At 41.9% G+C, this 19,986-nt stretch overlaps 1 protein-coding gene across 3 annotated transcripts in view; it reads right to left on the bottom strand.

The window, feature by feature from the left end:
• FHL2 (four and a half LIM domains 2) overlaps nucleotides 1-19,030 on the bottom strand; it is a 26,411-nt gene extending 7,381 nt beyond the window's left edge. Inside the window, exons 1-3 of one of the 3 annotated variants that reach the window (XM_042809863.1) lie at nucleotides 18,767-19,030; nucleotides 9,535-9,715; nucleotides 6,879-7,058 (exon numbers count right to left, since the gene is read on the bottom strand). In XM_042809863.1, coding sequence (XP_042665797.1) covers nucleotides 6,879-7,034 — 156 coding nt within the window. In that variant the 5' untranslated portion in view covers nucleotides 7,035-7,058; nucleotides 9,535-9,715; nucleotides 18,767-19,030. The remainder of the gene's footprint in view (nucleotides 1-6,878; nucleotides 7,059-9,534; nucleotides 9,716-18,766) is intronic. The other 2 variants (XM_042809862.1, XM_042809861.1) reach the window with 2 other exon arrangements.
• Nucleotides 19,031-19,986: the final 956 nt, after the last annotated feature.

Genomic DNA, 19,986 nt, shown 5'->3' on the forward strand with positions numbered 1-19,986 from the left:
AAAAAGACACATGCTGGTAAAAACCAGTCTTTAGAATTGTGACTTACATAGATGGATTGTGTCTTTTAAAATTATAGATAGCCTAATTATATAACATTTGAACTGTGTCTTTGGGAGATCAGGCAATGTGCAGTTCATATCATTACAAGAGAGAGTATCTGCCCATCTGCTAAACCTTTTGAAACAACCCAAATTTCTGACCATAAAATCTCAGACTTTTCTAAAAGCAAAATGAAAACAACAACAACAACAACAACTTAATTTAAATGAAATTGAGTAGACTAAGTCTGTTCTCAGAAGGGAATAATATTGTCAACAGAAAAACAACTCACAGCCAACAGCTTCCCTAGATGTGAAATTTGCCTGCAAGAATACAGAATGACAGCAGATCTGTTTTTCTTCCTGTTGCAACAGGACATATTCAGTTTTTCCCACATGCTGCCTTTTTCCTCATTTTGCAATATTCTACAGGCTGCTTTTAACATCCCAAACTCACATGCTGATATTTCCTTTTGTTTTGCCTTATTTTATCAATAAAATTATGCCACGCAGAGGTGCAGTAATGAAGAAAAGGATTTGGTATTACTGATGACGTGTTTAATCCTTGGATCAGTTATGATGGCAGATTGTATAGATCATAGTGGAGTAGGTCAAAGCAGCAGACACTTCATCATGGCAAAGTGATGAATCATTGCTGTAACCCAATGAAAGCAAGGTAGACACTGGTGTGAGTAATCTTTAGCCAGCCTGGATGATTATAACAGATACTGTCATCAAATGTAGGGGATGTTTAAGATGTCTGACATTGATGTGCCTGCAGCAGAGTATTGGACAGATTAAATGGTTATTGTCTTCTCTCTCTGAATCTGTCAACTGAAGCAAGGAAGTCCAAGGTACTGATGAAACACTTTCTGAGTTGTTTCACAGTTGTTCTTAGGTCAGTGTAATGAAGTCACTGGGTATCAGGTTTTTTCTACATCGGTGTACTGTACATCTAACTGGAACCACTGCACATAAGTTATAGATGTATTGACCTGGATCAGATACCGTGCTGGAGCAGCTGTGGCTACAGAAATGACTTCAAGCTTGTCTGACTGCTAGCCTGGTGCTCAGTTAAGCTGAAAGAGCATTTGATTTACTCAAGGCATGGGAGCTTGAGTTACTCTAGCTGATTGTAACCTAAGCAAATGTGTTCTAGCAGAACACAGAAGTAATATACAATTAATTCCTGTTTATCTCCTGATTTTCCAGGAAGAACTGAAAAAGAGAATTGCTTCTGTGTACTCAGGACTGGAGTATATCTTTAAAATACCGATGAACATGACTTCTTGTCTGCCTAATGCAGCTTGAGAGAAATTAGTCCCCAGTACTACACCCTTGAGCTGTAGTTTTCCATGGTCTCTTATGTTGCCTAAAAGAAACCTGGAAAATAGTTGTCTTTACCAGCAATCTATGCATCTATGAAAACGGACTGCCATGTGCTCTTGTTAGATAAAGCGCTAATAGTTACAGGTAAAAGACTACAGAACTACCATAGATTGAAATTCAAGAAGTGGAACTGAGTTTATCATAGAGGCATAGAATGGCCTGGGTTGAAAAGGACCACAAAGATCATTCAGTTCCAACCCCCTGCTATGTGCAGGTTTGCCAACCACCAGACCAGGCTGCCCAGAGTCACATCCAGCCTGGCCTTGAATGCCTCCAGGCATGGGGCATCCACAGCCTCCTTGGGCAACCTGTTCCAGTGCATCACCACCCTCTGTGTGAAAAACTTCCTCCTAGTATTTAAACTAAACCTGCCCTGTCTGAGTTTATAACTATTTCCCTTTGTCCTATCACTATCCACCCTCATAAACACTCATTACCCCCTGTGTACAAGATGAAGTCTACCCTGTGCAAGTCCTCTCAGCAAGGAGGTTAGAGGCATTAGAAGAGTAACAGCATGTTTGTTCATGAATGAAAAGCACATCGAACTTTTTTGCTTGACGTAATGTTATTTTCAGAAGGATGAGCATGGGAAATAGGGTAGAATAATCAGTGTGCAGACTTTGGCTGTGAGCACCCTCATTATGTTAGACAGGTACTTCCCTATCAAAAATGTGTTTAGAGAAGATGAAATTAAGCAACGTTAGTCAGCACTGTAGTGATGTGAGAAGAGATGAAAGGATCTTTCTGTCACCATTCCTCATCACAACATCTGGTCCAATATTTAGCAGTGCACCAAGAAAGTGCTAGTGCTACGACTCAAAACAAGGGTTGAAAATTAGGACATCTTTTCTCCTTTTCCCAATCCATATTATAAGATGCTTTATTTTTCGTTTAGTTTACATGTAAGACTGACCATCTGACTCATTTTGACCTAAATGCTGCCACAGTAGCTTTATCGCGCAACCCGCTTTTCATTTCACTCTCACATTTTGTAGAGGGAATTTTCAACCTCTCCTGCTGGCCAAAGCCAGCTTGTGGTCTGCACTGAGCACTTGATCACTGTCGGTATTTTCTGTATTTGTGACGATTCCGGAGCCAGAGCACCTGCAAAGAAACTGTTTTTAAAAGGCAAAAATCAGCCTCAGCCCAAAGTCACATTTAAACAGTTAAGCAGATGAGAACGTAATGGATAGATTTTTGCCCAAGGAGGCTGTGGATGCCCCATCCCTGGAGGCATTCAAGGCCAGGCTGGATGTGGCTCTGGGCAGCCTGGTCTGGTGGCTGGCGACCCTGCATGTAGCAGGGGGGTTGAAACTAGATGATCATTGTGGTCCTTTTCAACCCAGGTCATTCTATGATTTCCAGAAAGGAGTGTGAAGCAGTGGGTGTAGTGAGCAGATATGGGCACTGTAATGCCAACTTTTCCTTCTTAGAAGGAGCACATTTCTACCAGGGCCTGCTGGCATATGGATAATGTGCAATAGCTGTGAGAGAAATGGCATTGTGTTTTTCTTCTGTCTGCTAGTATCTCCTACTATTCAGCGTATGAAGCTTTTAATCTGTCTGTGAAAATTTCATAAACATCAGCTGAATTATTTGCAATTTACAAAATGGCCTAAATCCAAAGGTGTAATTAACATCACATGCTGTCATTCAGGCTTTTTTTTTTGTGTGTGTGTGTGTGTGTAGAAGACAACATTTAAAATAAATAAAAAATGTTATTACTCAGTTACATACACAATTACTCAGAAATCACCATAAAAAACATTGAAAGATGGTGAAGCAAATTCTCTCCTGCTTTGTATTCAAAGGCAGCTTGTCTTCAGGGTAACTAATTTATGGGCTCCTTATCCTGGAAACATGAGGTGAAAATGTGGCATTGGCTCAGTCCTCCCAGAGCCCAGTCCAAATCTGAATGTTACCAGTGCCAAAGCAGGCTGAAGTGTCATGCAGGTGAGATGACACACAGCAAGGAGAACACAGTAGGGTCAGAGATGGAGAAGCAGCTGTCTTCTTGTCACCACCTGGTTTACTCTGGGGTAAGCCCTTCAGCTAGGGGAGAGTTGCTCTTGTCCACTAAGAGAGAAACCTTCTCACTTTTGTTCTGATTGGTTTTGTATGGTAATTTTCACCCAGACAAGTAAGTATTTAAGATGCTATCAAAGCTAATTCTAGCTTTGCACCTACTTCTGTGAAAGAGAATTCACTCCGGAAATTGGGAGCTTCAAATCTTAATCATAATCTTTAGTCTCGTATTTTGGAAGCTCTAAGAAACAGCTGTAGACTAACTAAGCCATCTGCAAGAAGGAGATTCATTGCAGAGTGAAATGAGGAGCATCGTTTTTCCAGCCTCAATGTTTCTATATTTCTGTGGTTGAACTGGATGATTGCAGTGGCCTTTTCCAACCTTTGTGATTCTGTCTCCACTGCAACTGAGTTCTCAGTTCAGCTCTCTTCGGTGCAGAGAAACAGCAGTGGCCAAGATGGGATTCACAAAGGAGAATCTGAGTCGAGAGCTAAATGGAGCTTTTCAAGTTGTCCTGTGGATGTAGGGTGGGTGATAACATTTTTACTACACTATGTGTCTGTTCTGTGAAAAGCTGTACAAAGATTTTGTCAGATTAATACATACTGAGTCCACTTTGTACATGCGGTAAGCATGGTTTTATTCCCAAGCACAGTATGTTGTCTGCACTGTATTGCAAATGTAATACATAAAATATATACATACAAATACATGCATATGTATGACTGTATGCATATTTTTATCTATTTATGTACATATGTGTATATACAGTTAAATAAGTATCAGAAGCATGATAATGTGATTGTGCCTTATGGCTGAATTATGCTCAGCCACAGTGCTTTGACTGAAACTTGTGGCTGAGGCACTTGCAAGGACTCTCTCAAATGCATTCTCGAGTGTCTATTACTGTAATTGAAAAATGACTCTAGTTTGCCTCTCAGTGGGAACATTAATCGAATCCCCTTTTTACTGCTCACCACATATTTTATTTTCAGAAGACTTGCAGGAGCTTGCTAAGTTTGGAACTTTTCTTCATCTGTAAAAATGTGCTTAAAATTGGTCAGGTTGAAAAACTATAGCATAAAGGACTGTTTGTAGGCACAAACAGCAGTCACAGAAACAAGGGTGCATTTGTGTCCGGTTCACTTTACAGCTCCTTAAGAACTTTTTATTTGCTATCTTACAGTTGTGTTCTCCACATATATATGTAAATATATAAAAATATGCAGAAAATTTGTGCTTCTCTTTTTTTATGTGTTAGTGTGGGTCTCGCTTAGAAGTACAGAAGAGAAGTATATTGGATAACACCCACTCTCCCTAAATCCATAAATCTGAGTTGAAAAGTTCAGACTGATTAATTCCTGAATACTTTGTCCAAGATTTGTTGAAGGCAGTCCAAGTTTGGAAATTCTTGAATATCAACACATGGAAATAACTTCTCGGGGGATTAGAAAGAGAGCTTAAAACAAAAGCATATTCTAGAATTGGGGCAGAAATATTTTGCTTTTCCAGGTCAGGCCAGCTGTATCTCTTCTCTAATCTGCATATTTATGAGCTGTAGGAAAGCTGGCAGTTTTATAGCTCTTACAGATTATTGCCAGTTCCCTGTCATGATGGTGAAACATGTTCACGTTTTTAAGGCTTCTGAAAGAGGCTTTCCTACCCATTTTCCAATAGGGTAAAATAGATCAGTATGGAAGACACAAGATTTCGAGTTTTTCCTCTCTGGATAAGCGTATGATTTTATATTTCAGAGTCTTTGGAATAATGGTATGGTGCTAGCACCAGTATGAGGAACTAATTGGTGTTTCTAGATGTATGAGCCAGCAGTGTAGGAAATCAAATGTCAGACCTCCACAAACAGATCAAGAATCCCATGGCCATGCAAACTCACTCTGCCAGTGAAACTCTCGGCTAAATTTAACGGGTCCATTTTGGGCAAAGTGGGGGTATATTGGATGAAATCTATTCATGCGAGTCTAACAAGCACCTCAAATTGGATTCCTCAAATATCATCTTTCTTCATTCATCCAGAGTAAAACTGACGTGAACTCCAGTTGTTTTGGTTAATTTGAAAGAACTGCAGGTGGTGCCACCTCATTTAGAGCAGGTAGATGTTGCCATGAGGTGCAGCAGCGCACAGCTAAAGCAAGCAAAGCATCTGCTCTTTCTTTGTCATCTTTAGTTAGACCCTACTATCATTATTCTCCATTTTAAAGGCTAATTGTGTTATAACTCATGTATTAGTTCTTTCAGCATTAGCCAATTTTTTTTGCCTATGAGTTGGCAGCTTTTCCTGAGCATCTTGTCTCTTGATGACAATGAATTATGGTTAGTAAAGAGCTAACAGAGGCTTAGCTCCCTCTGATCCAAAGGTAGGCAATACTGGTTTCTGCCACCTTTCCAAAACCCAGTTGGCCTCAGCGACAACTGGGCTCTCCTTGGGAGACAGAGAGACTTTTTAAGACTAGATCACCCTGTGTCTTACAGGAAGAGAAGGGTGCTTTTCCATTTCTATTATGCTTGTTAAGTCAGGGCTTGCAATGGGAAGTGGTGAAAAGCAGGCACAGGTGTCCAGAAAGCATGCTCTCATCAACTCTTTGTAACCAGTAATCTATACTTATGGATTCTTCCAGCTGATAGCATCATGTCTCAAATACCTTTAAAGTCTCCCACGCAAATATAGTGTTTTCCATATTAAATGATAGTAAAATGTCAGCACTTATTACCTCTGGAAAAAGCTCTCTAAATTTAACACAACTCTGGGGAAGACTGAAGGATCGGCTATATTTTTAGTATCAAATGTTTTCATCTGAAAACTTTTTCTGTGCTCTGGATTATTTCTGTTGCTGCTGCAAAGCACCTATTCTTCTCAGCTATAGTGAGGGATTGCCTGTGCATCATGCCCTCCAGATATGTGTCCTGGGCATTCCCACTGATTCCAAAAATGTGTCTAGCATGTTGATAAGACCGAATCATTTATTCACCACATCAGTGATTAAGATCATAGAATCACAGAATCCTTAGAATGGGAATGGACCTTTGAAGGTCATCCAGTCCAAGTCCCCTGCAATGAACAGGGACACACACAGCTCAATCACATTGCTCAGAATGGCTTTGAATGTCTCCAGGGACAAGGCATCCACCACCTCTTTGGGCAACCTGTGCCAGTGCCTCATCACCCTCACTGTAAAACACTTTCGCCTTTTATCCAACATAAACCTCCCCTCTTTTAGTTTGAAATCATTTGCTCTTGTCTTATTGCCACAGACCCTGCTAACAACTCTGTCACCTTCTTGTAGATGCTCAGGAATCAGCCCATTTCGTGCAGAGGCTTTGTGCCCTAGAGCATAGGTTTTGCTCAGAACTACAGGCCATGTATCTAGACTGCCCTACCAAGATAATGAGACACAGCCTGCCATACCTTGCAGTCAGCTCCAATAGGTTTCTTGCATTCCTCACAGGTGTTGGAGTAGAGGTTTTCATAGCATTTCACGCAGTAGGGGCTGTCCTCCCTCAGGATGTACTTCTTACCAAACAGGGACTCTTTGCAGTAGTGGCAGTCAAAACGCTCAGTCATGCTGATGCCTGGAGTCCAGCTGTCCTGCCACAAAGACAGAAATGGGCACGTCGGACTGAGCCACAGTTGATCTGATACCTCAAGAAGGGCTTGTTATCAATTCCAGTTTATCAAATTCAAATTTCAGTCAGATAAATCAACACAATAGGAGAAAACAAGCTATAAGTCTCACCCTGCTCAAAAAGGCCATAGCCCACTTATTTTAGCCACTCACTAACTTACCTTTGACCAGAGCGAGTGTTGAGACCAGAGAGAGAGGAATATGAGTAAAGCCTACGTGTGAAGAATTCACACGGGATGCTTAAAGAATACCAGGCATGTTTGGCCGTCAAGCCCAGTGCAAAATGCTGACTCTGTAGGGCATGGAGGGAACCAAGTACCTTGAGAGAATGAGCCAGCTAATCTTCAGAAAGACCAGCACAGCTTCTGTAAGGCAAGAAGCAAGTTTTGTGTTGCTGGTAGGCTTTAGTCACGCACAGGGTATCAAGCATCACTGCTGGGCACTTCTGCTCCTTCCTCCTCCACATTCTCAATAAGCCAGTGGCTGGCAATAGTTGCACTGCAGTGAGCCAGTGCCTCTCTTTTCCTGCCCACAGAAGGGACAATGGGCTCTGTTCACAGCAGGAAGTAGGGGGCAATGATTGCGTATCTGGCTCCTCTTTGATGTAGCTGAATGAGTTTGGACAACTTGTCCTGCAGCTGTCGTGTACTGGGACACAAGTGAGAGTTAGCTATTCTGGTTCAGGCAAATGTCAAATTAAGACGAAGCAAAGGAATGAAGGACATGTTATTTCCTCTGCTTGTCTTGTTATGTCTCCAGCATCTTTCGGATGTGCACACAAACAACACTGACACAAACGCCTCTGATTAGCTGCATAAATGTTCATTGTTGCCCGGCACAATTTGTTTTGGGTCTGAGTTTCACTGCAGTCATTATCTTCTTTCTTAGCCTGAGGCTCACAGTGTGTGTTGCACCTGAAGTCTGTTCAGAGGTCACATATGAAGCAGGGCATAGCTGTTTGCTGAAGAAGGGGGAGCACTATGTGACCTTCACTGCTCGCCAGGCCTGCTCTCCTTTAAGCCGGATTTCATCTATAAAGTCTGATATGTTTTGGGTACTAATGTCATCAGCAGCTATCTCTGTCTTTCACACACAAGAGACATTTATAGCAGCTGCAGTCCTTTGGCCAACTTCAGCTCTCAGTTTTAAACAAAAAGTTGTTACTTGCTTAGTGTTCTTGGCACAGGTTCCTTGATTCTGGAGTTTGTCCTTTTCTTTTGGCTGGAGGAGCCACTCGTAGGGCATTCGGAAATTCTCAGTTCTCTTCCAAGATTTCAGTTTTTATCATCTTGTATCCTTTCTCACTGGGGTTTGAGTAATGTTTTAGAGTGGTCTGAATGAACAAAGATTGTTTTGCTGGCTACAAGACTTTCTCTTTTTGATGCTCTGTCAGCTGCTGAATTGTGTGATGATTTGCACAGGCTAAAAGGGGAGAGCTTTTGCATGTGCAAAGCAGGTACATGGCGGCTTAGCTGCTGAGAAGTCTTTTGAGCTCTTTTGAGTAAATGATAAAGAGAAAGGAATTCGTGCTTGGAAGACAAATTTTGACAGCTGGTCAGCTGTGCTATGGCCAGCCCAAATGGAGTGGAGCAGTGGTCCAACTGTTTTGTACAGGGAGGAACTAATGAACTTTCTTATTCCAAAAGAGAGCCAAGAGTGTACAGGTGCTCTCAGTAGAGCAGAGAGGATCGCAGAGACTGATTACAAAAAGATGGAAGGTATGAAGAATTGCGGTGGAGAGAGAAGTGCAGTCTACCCAAAGTTTGTCTGAAGCCAGCAGCAGTGGCTGGCAATGGCAGTGTAAGGGAGGAGAACGAGACACAGAGCTGGAGTAGGGTTATCTTGCCTTTCTATCTGCTTCCAGCAAGTCAGTCTTCTCTAGAAGTGAAGGTGCAATCATTGCCACAACAATTAATAGATTACAGTGGATTTATGTGTATTTGTATTTCCTGTGATAGAGGTAGAGATGAACTAACTTCCTTCAAGAAAAGAATTTCAGCAAAAGAATGGAGTCAGAACAGTGTACACTGATGCGTGTATCTGTAGCTTTTTACCAGACCCTAGCATATATTACATGATAAGATTTGGTCCCACAGTTAATTTGCGTTACTGTAAGGTTGAAATCTGAGCAGGAGCTGTGTATGGACACGCATTTTTCACCTTTCTTCAGAGCTGTTTTCTTCTAGCCCTGAATTAGATGTGTGATACCAAAGAGCAAAACGTTTCTCTTCAAAACAAAAAAAATATGGTCTGATTCCGCTGAAGGTTTATACCATTTCTGTCCTTCATTCAAAACTGCAAAATATAAAATATAGAATTGGATTGGGACGAGAAGAAATTATTATTCTGTCTAAACTGGGTGTTCTGTCTAAACAGGAACAGAGGGAAGTATTATTACTCACTTAATATAAGAGTCACTGCCGTTAGATTGGAAAATACCTGGGTACTTTCTTCCCTATCCTGAAAGGATTACGATTTTGTTAAAGGTGCTCCAAGGTTGTCACTGTGGATTGGGCCTCTCCTGGAGCAGGGAGATGCAGACTTAATTTCCCCCACAGATTTGAGGTGAGCTCCACTCTGAGAAGACTCCGGATGGAGATAGAAGCACTGTTCCAGAGGCCTGGGAAATTAAGAGAAAAGAGGAAAATTTCCAAGATCTGCATTTTGCTGTTGGTTACGTGACTCCTTCATTGGATTTAGCACTGATTTCAGACCCAGTATTCCTTCAAGTTAGGCATTCAGGTCTGTGTGGTTTCCTTCAGAAAGCTGCAATTTGGAATGAAAAGCTGTTTAGATTGGAGTTTTGGGCTGGATCTCAAGATTTCTTATGCAATATTTTGAGGATATTTGGCAGTTGTATTCTTCTCTGGAGAGAAGTAATTAAATGTAAAGTAATCAGAAGGCATATCTACTAAATATTAGCAGGAAAGTCACACAAATCACTGCTGTCTTACAAACAAATGTAAAATCACACCAAGCATGCTTATGCCTATTAGTGCACATGGTCATTTACGCTGCCTGTCACAAGATTCCTGTCATATGTAAAAAGTCACACTGAGCCCAGTGCAGTTTTTTAGGCACTGCTTTAGGCTGTAAGAACAAACGAATGCTTTCACAATTGTAGATGGGCACAAACTGCTGCTCAGCCTCCTTGCCATTGATTAATGCCTTTCTCTTGTGCTGGTGCTTGTTGACTGTAAAGCTCAGTGGGCCAGAGACTTATCTTTATTATGCCTCTCAGTGGTACAGTGAGGTCTTTAGATTTTACTGCAGTTGCTATTTTATACTTACGGTATTCCAGATTGCTCTCAACATTATCATAAGGGAAAAAATGATCTTTCTGTCATACAGTTTCCCTCCTACAACATTAGATGTAACAAGTACATCTCCAAAAGGAAAACAGCTTTCTACTGCATGCCCAGAAGAAAATTCCAACTTATGCCAAATGTTAGCACTACCCAGATTGTGTCTCCCAGGCAGTACAAATTGGCATGAAAATTACCGGATATTAAGTAGTAGCCTGACTTAAAAGCTCTGTTTCTATATTCTTCCCCTTTCTGCTTCCACAGGCTCATTTTGATTGTTGTTGTTGTTAAAGGCTTATTAAGAAATCTCATATTCATCAGGGTTAAAAAGACCACCAAGATCATCTAGTCCAACCATCAGCCCATCACCACCATGCCCGTGTGGTGTTCTCCCATTCCCTGGCATGATTTGCTGTTGGAGTGTTGGGGGAAGGGACTGGCTCTCCCAGACTTCGTCTTCTTTTTCCATCTGTGCTTGCAAGCCCAGTAAGAGGCATTCTTGTATGAATTGTCTAAAACAGTGTAGCTGTTCAAGTGAAGCTGTGATCTCTTGTTGTAACGGTATTTGGAGATATTGAATTAAACCCCTGTAGATGCCAAAGGAGGATTTGCTATAGACTTCAGCCAGGTCAATAGAGCAATGGCTTTTCTTGTGTCTTCAGATCTGGGAGTTCTTTAGCCATCTGTGCAGCAAATAAAAGGCCTTTGGAGACACCCAGCTTCTTCCAACATGTACACACATTTCTCTCACCTGAATTTTATTTTTTTTTTCTCCCAGAGATCTGGAGTATTTTTGATACTTGTTTGTTTTCCTTTCCCTGCAAAAGGAAAATCTATGTCTGGCAGCTCCAGTGACATAAGCCATGCAGATTCAGAGCATTTGGAAACAATTTATGTTAATGTTCCAAAAACTAAAATGCAAAGATTTATGTTATCCTTTGTAACTATGAACTAGCAGTTCAAACTGTGCTGGATTTCTGGCAAGAGGTGGTTATTTTTCTCTACTTAGCAGTTATTGCTATGTTCATTACCTACCATCTTGATGCAGCAACTGCAAACCACTATTCTAAGAGCTAATCATTTTTCAAAACCGGGTCATAATGCTGTGCCGAGGCACAGGGGGAGCTATTTTTTTCATTTTAATTTACTTCAGGAAGAAAAGAAATAACGATTTAACAAGGGGAATCCACCTGAACTTCACAAAGGGAACCAGTAGCTGGCTGCAGGGCAGGGGCTGCCTCCTGGTGCTGCATGCATCCCTGACCCTCCAGCATCAGGCTTCTGGCCATGGAGAGCCAAGCCAGCACATGCAGAACTACTAAGCATCTCTCAATGGGCCACCAAGGGACACTTTGTTTCCTGAGATTCTGAAAGCTAAGCCAAATATTGAGACGCAATTGATACAAAAAGCCCAGACATGCCCTTCTCCAGCCATAGACTCTGTTTCTGCCACAGGCTGCTGGAGTACCACTCAGTGAAGTGCATTTCATGATCAAAGAGAAGAGAAAGAGTATAATTTTGCAAAATTATTGAGACATTGAAGCTTATTACTATGACAGCTGCTCATACCACCATCTAGGAGAACTGGGGTCATTTACTCCAGAGTAGGGGACACACAGAGAAGACTCTCTACAGTGACCTGAAAGGAGGCGGTGGTGAGACAAGAGTTGGTTTCTTCTCCCAGATTACACTGATAGGATGAGAGGGAATGACCTCAAGCTGCCAGGGGAGATTCAAGTTGGATATGAAGAAATATTTCTTCTTTGAAAGAGTGGTGAGGCAGTGACACAGGCTGCCCGGGGAGGTGGTGGAATCACCATCTCTGGATGTGTTCAAGAAAAGGATAGATATGGTATTTAGGGACACAGTTAGTGGGCATGGTGGTGATGGTTTGGTGGCTGGACTAGATGATCTTAGTGCTTTTTCCAGCCTTACTGATTCTTTGATTCTATGATTCTTTGTTCAGGTCCCTGAAAAGGGAAGGCATTATTACTGTAAGGAATGAGTTGCTGGGTATCCTTGTATCCCATGATCTGGGATAGCTTATGTTAAGCTTGTAAATGAGGCAGGGATGCCCAGATAGATCTGGCTGCAGTCTTTCTTACACTTGTTATTTTTAAGCTGAGGAGAAAGTGGAAACAGCTTTCTGTTGCTGTGGCAGAGAAATCCTTTGTAAGCCCATCAACAGAGTTAGGCTTCCTGTCTTTAAGAAATCAAAGCCTCATAATACAACATCATTGCTGTCACCAATCAGCCCTGTTAACAGTGTCTAGACTGTTTTACCAATGTCCAAGGTTAAGATGTCAGAGGTATCTAATTACAGAGGTATTCCTCACTGCTTCTGAAATTTTTAGGCTCAGAGTAGGTATTTGTAGGTCTCCTAGGAGCTCCTTGCAAAAGCAGGGAAAACTTAATTTGATAGTTGAACATAATAACAAAATAAATAAAACAAAAATATCTTAAATAACCCACCCAAACCATTCTACATCCATGCTAAATTTCAAAATGAATTTTAAAATCTTTCTATTTATAACAGACTTTTAAAAGTTACCTTAAAGCCTTCTACAGAGCCACGGTTAGGTTATTCCAGCGACTCAACTTCCTTGTACATAGGACACTTATTTTACCTATGGTATAACATTCCAGTGTCTCTTTATAAGTACTTTAGAGCAATTTTCTGAGCAGACCGACCACAACATGTTCAGATAACCAAAGCATATCCGATTCCTGTCTGGATCGCAGTCAGCCTATCAGAAATTGGAAAGTCTGCTATTTAAGATTGTTCTCCTTAAAATAACAATACTAAAGAACAGAAAATGTTCCTTGAGTGGGAAGGTTTCCACTGTGGCTGCCTGTGGTAATCCTGTTGACAGTGGTGGAGAAGGAAGACTCCAGCTGAGGTTTCTGTGTGGTTTGTTTTGTTTGGCATTCAGTAAAGATCTGCTCCAGCCTAGAGCCATTCTTGCAGTTGTAGAGTGAGCACCAGCATTGGTAGCTACAGATGGCACTGAAGAAATAAGCACTGATACTCCGAACGTGTACCTCACACAATTTACAGTGATTAGCTGAGGTTGACACTGAAGTGAGTAGAGGATGTATGGATTTAAAACACTCCTTAATACGTATCATTTACAAAAGAAGTCTATTTAAATGACACAGGATGATTCTAAAATCCACCACAGCAAGGAAGAGTGCGGCTCAAGAGGAAAGGTTTGCCTTTACGTTCTATTTCAAAGTCTTTTTAAACTGCTCTCTGCTTTCTTTTTCTTGAGGGATAAACAAAGGCTTACTCAAAAGAGAGAGACCATATACCTGGCATTACTTAAGCAGAAAGTATGACAAAGAAGTATGTAAGCAGATAACAGAAAGTGATAGCATAATATTAATAAAACCCACTGTTATCTAATAAACCTAGTGTTATCTAAATAAGATCAATAAATCCTACTGTTATCTAATAAACCTACTGTTATCTAAATAAGATTAGTAAAACCTACCGGCTTTACGCTATGGTAATAATTCTTAATTAAATGACTGCAGGTGCTAGACTTCAACAGAGGCATGTTTTTCCAGAAAAGGATTGCTTATTGACAAGAACACTACCAGGAAAATCTGTCCCTAAGATGAAAACTTCCAAAAAGCATACTGTGCTGCCATGCAATGAAATTTCTGAGTTCTTCTACACTTTTGAAATCCCATACAATCTAGGACACAAAAATAGAATATTGTCCCAAATATTCAATGTTTGCTTCTTTCTACAAAGGACAGAAACAACACTGGAAGGATCCTATGGAGGAAGAATGCTTTGTTATTTGATCTGGCCTTCAGCAAAACAGTTCTGGCTTTCTCTCTGGCTCTGTCTACAGAGGCAAGACCACAAAGCCCTTTCTGTCTAAGATAACTGGCACACGTGGTGACTGGGAGGATCTGTTAATGCATGTCCTTCAGCTGCTGTGCAAAACTACTGTAGCAGTAAATGCCTTGGCACTGAAGCATCCATACTTCTCTCTTAAGCTTCTGTGCCTTTGGCTTCCAAATGGTGGCAAAAAAAAGTAAGTCTTAGTGATGCCCATTCACAGAATCACAGAATCACAGAATCACAGAATCACAGAATCACGGAATCACAGAATGGCCAGGGTTGGAAGGGACCTCAAGGATCGTGAATTTCCAACCCCCCTGCCACATGCAGGGCCATCAACCTCCCCATTTAACACTAGATCAGGCTGTCCAGGGCCCCATCCAACCTGGCCTTGAACACCTCCAGGGACGGGGCATCCACAGCCTCTCTGGGCAGCCTGTTCCAGCACCTCACCACTCTCTCTGTAAAGAACTTCCCCCTGATGTCTGACCTAAATCTCCCCTCCCTCAATTTAAAACCATTTCCCCTTGTCCTACTCATATCAACCCTTTCAAAGAGTTGATTCCTCTCCCCTCTGTAGGCTCCCTTTAGGTACCGAAAGGCTGCAATGAGGTCACCCCGCAGCCTTCTTTTCTCCAGGCTGAACAAGCCCAGCTCCCTCAGCCTGTCCGCATAGGGGAGGGTACATCTTAGAAAAAGAGGTGGATTACAGCAGGGCAAAATCAGTTGTGTCCAATTTGTCGACTGGACTTTGGCTGAACACAGTGAGCAGAGACGAGGTGTTAATGTTGAGTCAAAGTGTCTGTGGTGCACAAGAGACTTAGAAGCAAGCACAGAAGAACAAAGGGAGCCTGGAGACAATGAGGCAGGTGATCATTTTGTGGTCAAAATCCTTTCTAACTGGAGAAGGAAGATGTTGGGCAGACCATGAAAAGATACAACATAGAGCGGAGGAGGAATTCAGCAGTGGTAGGATTCTAGTCTCTGAAGATACTTTTGGTCTTCGGAGGTACTTGGACAAGAATCCTACAAAGCAAGTGAAAGATTCATCCCAAGAATGCTTCAAAGCAGTAACAAAATAGAGCTAGGGAAATGCTTACAGATATATATATCTATATTTTATGCCACTCATTGTATTTCTTATGCAAGATGAAGTAAAGAGTGATGGGTTTTGAACAGTGTGACTGTGTTTGCCAAGAGTCTATATCTACTTCCTACCTCCAAACATGCAACCCTAAGGATTGCTGTTCTGTTGTTGATATACTTACAACTTCAAAGTTGAAAATTTGCTGTGAAAGGAAGAGATGAATATTCGTATGTCAATGTTACGCTCATTTACATTCCTCTTAACAGTGTATTACTGGGTATACACTAAACATTTAGCATCCTGGTTAATATTGGACAATATAACATAGAAGAGTATGTAAAAAGATAAGAAATGAAGACTACAACTCTTTCACCTGACGTAAGCAATACGACATTCAGCCTTAAAAAAAGCTTCTCGTATTTTCTAATCAACTATATATATGCCCACTTCCTGGAATTGTTAAAGCCAGATTAACTGGGGCTTTAGGCAGCGTGACCTGGTAGAAGGTGTCCCTGCCTATGACAGACAGAGCGTTGGAACTAGATGATCTTTGAAGTCCCTTCCAATACTATGATTGTATTCTTCCATCCTATGATTCTCTGATTGTCTATATAGCTACTTAGTATTGTTTAAATGTTAATGCTTCTTTGGCTGTCAATTTATCCAAGATTTATTTCCATGAAACCTGTCATTACCATTTCACATCCTCTCTTGGGAAGAATCTGCATCACAAATGTGTGCATATATAAATGATGCATTAAAATTGCGTGATTAAAATTAATCAATCTAAAAATGCAAATTATGAGATCCCCAACCTCTGAAGCAGTACCCAAATGAGAGAAGGTGATTGTCTACAACACCACACCATCCAGAGTTTCTTTGAAGATGCTCAGGATCCATTTATCCATAAGAAAAATACTAATGAGACTCAGACCTCCAGTGTATTGGTCAGCAGCAGCAGGCATTCATTCAGTTTTCAGCTTGATTTCAAAGAAGCCATTTCCTCTGGCTGATAGCACTAACATTTATCCAGTTCTCCCTTAAGCTCTCAATGTTCAGTGCCCTGCAAGGCAAGGAGGTGAGGATGACGACAGATAAGGCATTGCTTGGCTCTCTGGCTTGGAACTCAGTACCCTGGAGAGCTGAGTCAGAGTCACTTATATGAGAATATGTCTTTACAGCCCACTCCCACTGTTTTCTTTCGGAGTGAAACTTTGAATTTGCAGTGCAGTGTGTCACCAGCTCTTACAATTGCAGGATCTGTACTTTGCCACTGACTTTTTTTTTGGTCTTTTAACATTGAAAGCATGATGGGATCCCACAGAAGTGTATTGGGTGTGACTGAAGGAGTTGTCTAAATTTTTTCTGACGCCAAGTGGGCCCACTGAAAGTGCTGACAGGAGAGATGTGATGTCAGGGAAAGGGACATCTTTAAGAAACTGTCATAGTATCATGGAATCATAGAATATCCAGAGTTGGAAGGGACCCATAAAGACCACTGAGCCCCACCCCTGGTTCCACACAAAACCACCCAAAAATCAGAACATATGTCTTGGCTCCCCAGTTCTTTACAGGGAGGGGCCTCCATTACATGTAACTATATTATCTTCCCATATGTAGGAAACTGGACCTTATCTTTGTACTTTGGTCAGATACATACTAAAGACTAGATTGCCATTTCATGACCCTCATGGCAGAATGGTGAGAACCAAATGTACATAAGTTCTACCCCAAGTCTTCTGCTGTCTTGGGTTCTCCTAAGTCTTCTCAAAATACCTCAAGTGCTGGTGCATCTCCCAGCCTCAGACCTGCAAGTCAAGTGAAAATGTCACGTGGGACCTCCAGGCAACTTTCACAAACATGGTTTCTCAGCAGTAGCAGTTTTTTGACCTTCCAGTGGTCTCACTCACCTTATCCACGCTTTGGTTTGGATAGCACAAAAGATCACTATCTATGCTATAGCTAGTGTAAAACACAGATTTATTAGTGCTCTGGCCAGATTTTGGACATGGCAGTGCCATGGTAGTGTTTGGAACTGAGTTTTCAATACATATAGCACCTCATATCCTTTTTTTAAATTTAAAAAAAAAAAAAAAAATCCCAAAATGTGACCTACAATATGCATGGGCTTTGTTAAAGCAGCCTTTATGGTCCATTCACTCACAGTTAAATGATGATGCAGAAAACAATCAAAATTTGACAAGAATATTTTTTTTTAAAATGTTTTTCAGCCTTTCAGATCCAAATGCCTGAAATAACTGTTTTCAGTTTACCTAAAAACATCAGGCTGACAGGAGGCACAGAAGACTTTAGGCAGAAAGCAGGGAGATCTGTGAATGTATGAAAAGATGAAAACAGGGTTCACAACAGAAACTGCAACCTTAGCGAGAGAATTCCTTCACATTGGAATGTGTGTAAAGTGCCTAATAACACACACCCTTGTGTTGGCACGATTCTTATTTAAGACACTGGGCAAATATGTATAGCCAACAATATACATTATAGCAATTGACCTTGGACCTAATGATCAGTCAGCAGTCGTTAATATACTTCTAGATGGGTGTCAGGGGAGTAACAACAGCAGCTGGTATGTAGATTTTACAAGGTTTGCTTTCTTGTACTGTATACAGCAAAGTTACAGTATGCAGGTATCAAGTGGACGACACAAAAGCCATATCCCTTTAGGGAAGTCAGAAGTTTAGAACAGCCATTAATGCAGACAATGAAAGTATTTCCTTTATTATGCACACAGAGGTAACCATGTGAGATGGCATATAGTAAGCATCCAAATTATCGGAGCTGCACACACATGCACAAAGAGAGAAGCATGAAAGGAAGGGTTTCAGAGCTACTAATTGGGATTTGCATTCTAATTTATTCTCACCATGTACAAAGAATAAATATAATGCTGATGGCTCCTGTTTTCCCTGTACACAATCTGCCCACAGCATTTGCCCGAGAACAGGAGAGGCTACCTTTGTTTCATATGCATCTACTCTTGCTACAGTGCAAAAATAATCCTTTGTTGTGCTGGGAAGCGGGAGGTGTGCACAGAGGTGTAAGAAATCCTGAGCCTGGCTTCTGCTTGTTCTGACCTCCCCTTACACACACAGCACAATACGGTCATTAAAAACAGTTACACGAGAAATGACCCTGTGCCTCATCAGCTCGCTATATGTCACCGTATGGACAGACAAGCAGCAGTAACTGCTCTGATGAGGAATTTATCTTTTCCTCCTCTTTACAGCCCTGGCTGTGTGCTGAGGAGGAAGGGGACCTGGAGTCTCTCTCCTTGCATCCTTACCCAACAATCCGCTGGGTACCACATATCCCTCTCCATCTCCCCGCACCCTTTGTTTAAAGTGGCACATCCTAAGGCACAGTCCGTGGGGAGGGAGGAGGGAAAAAGAGATATTTACTTACAGAGCAGTGGCGGGCAGCTAGTGTCACCTCCTGGACCTGGGGCAGAGGGTCACATCCATTAACAGCTGTACCACGAACACACTGGCCTGCTTGCTGAGGTGCAGCCAGCCGAGGCTCTCTCCTGCCTGCTGAGAGCAGCTCTTCTCATTTCAGCTCTGCAGGCAGCGTGGTGTGGAAACAGCCTGCTGCCTTCCCCAGCCCAGTGAAACCCCTCGGTATCATTTTACCATATAAGGAGACAAAAGCATCGGAGACATTCATTCTTGTAGGCTCTCTGCAGCTGGCACCCGGCACTTGCTCTCTTCCAAGGGTGTCAATACTTCCTCCTCCTAAACATCTTAGCTTTATTGGCCCCCTTCCTAAAATAAGCCTCCCCCCGCCTCCTCCAGCCTTTGTTTCTTTAAACCCCTGATGCTTATTAATAACAGAGCTCGGCTAAAATGGAGGGGTCTTGCTTTACAGAAGGAAAGGGTTTGCAAAGCCAAACGTTTGTACGTCTCTTCACCTGTCTGAGAGAATAAAAGCATCTGGTTAAGGTCAGTCACTTGGCTGCTTTGCCTCTGTGACAGTGCCTTGCTCAGAGAAGATTGAAAAGAGCTGTCTCTTCCTTGGTGGAGAGGTGCACATTTTTATGAGGAGCAAGTCTGCAGACGTCTTTGTGGACATTCAGAGCCCCTTGTTTCCCCCTGCCTTTTTTTCTTTCTTTCTGTTTCTTCCCGTAATGAGGTGGGGGGAAGAAAAGCATGGGAAATCAGTGAAGGCAAAAAGCCCCTTGTGCATGAGTGAGCCAGGGGAGCAGATTGCCTCAGCACATGCTTGAGACCCAGCTGAGAACCCTGCCAGTGGGCACATGCTAAGAAGAGAGCGAGCCATTAATCCTCCTATAACCAGGAATGAATTTTTCTGCTGCAGAATCCAATTTCATTTATTCTAGCAGAATAAATGGGCTAGCAGAAACACATTCTGTTAATCAAAACAGTGAGGGTCCTGAGAAGAATTTGGATCAGAAGCAATGGGGGTGCCTGCTCTCTGCCAGTGAAGGGGTAGAGTGGGAAGGCAATTCAAGATAACACCTACTGGTGCCTGATGGGAGGAGATGCTTCAAATCAAACACCAGGAAACTAGGAAGATGAAAAAGTAAAGCCCATTAGCCTGCTGTTGTTCTGCAAGGTAGTCCAGTGTCCTTTGTGTTCGTACTGGCTCGTGCTTGGTTGGTGGTG

This window comes from Centrocercus urophasianus, unplaced genomic scaffold, assembly GCF_019232065.1.
Source record: "Centrocercus urophasianus isolate 14NV4802_14NV808 unplaced genomic scaffold, USGS_Curo_1.0 seq_12, whole genome shotgun sequence".
Classification (NCBI taxonomy): domain Eukaryota; kingdom Metazoa; phylum Chordata; class Aves; order Galliformes; family Phasianidae; genus Centrocercus; species Centrocercus urophasianus.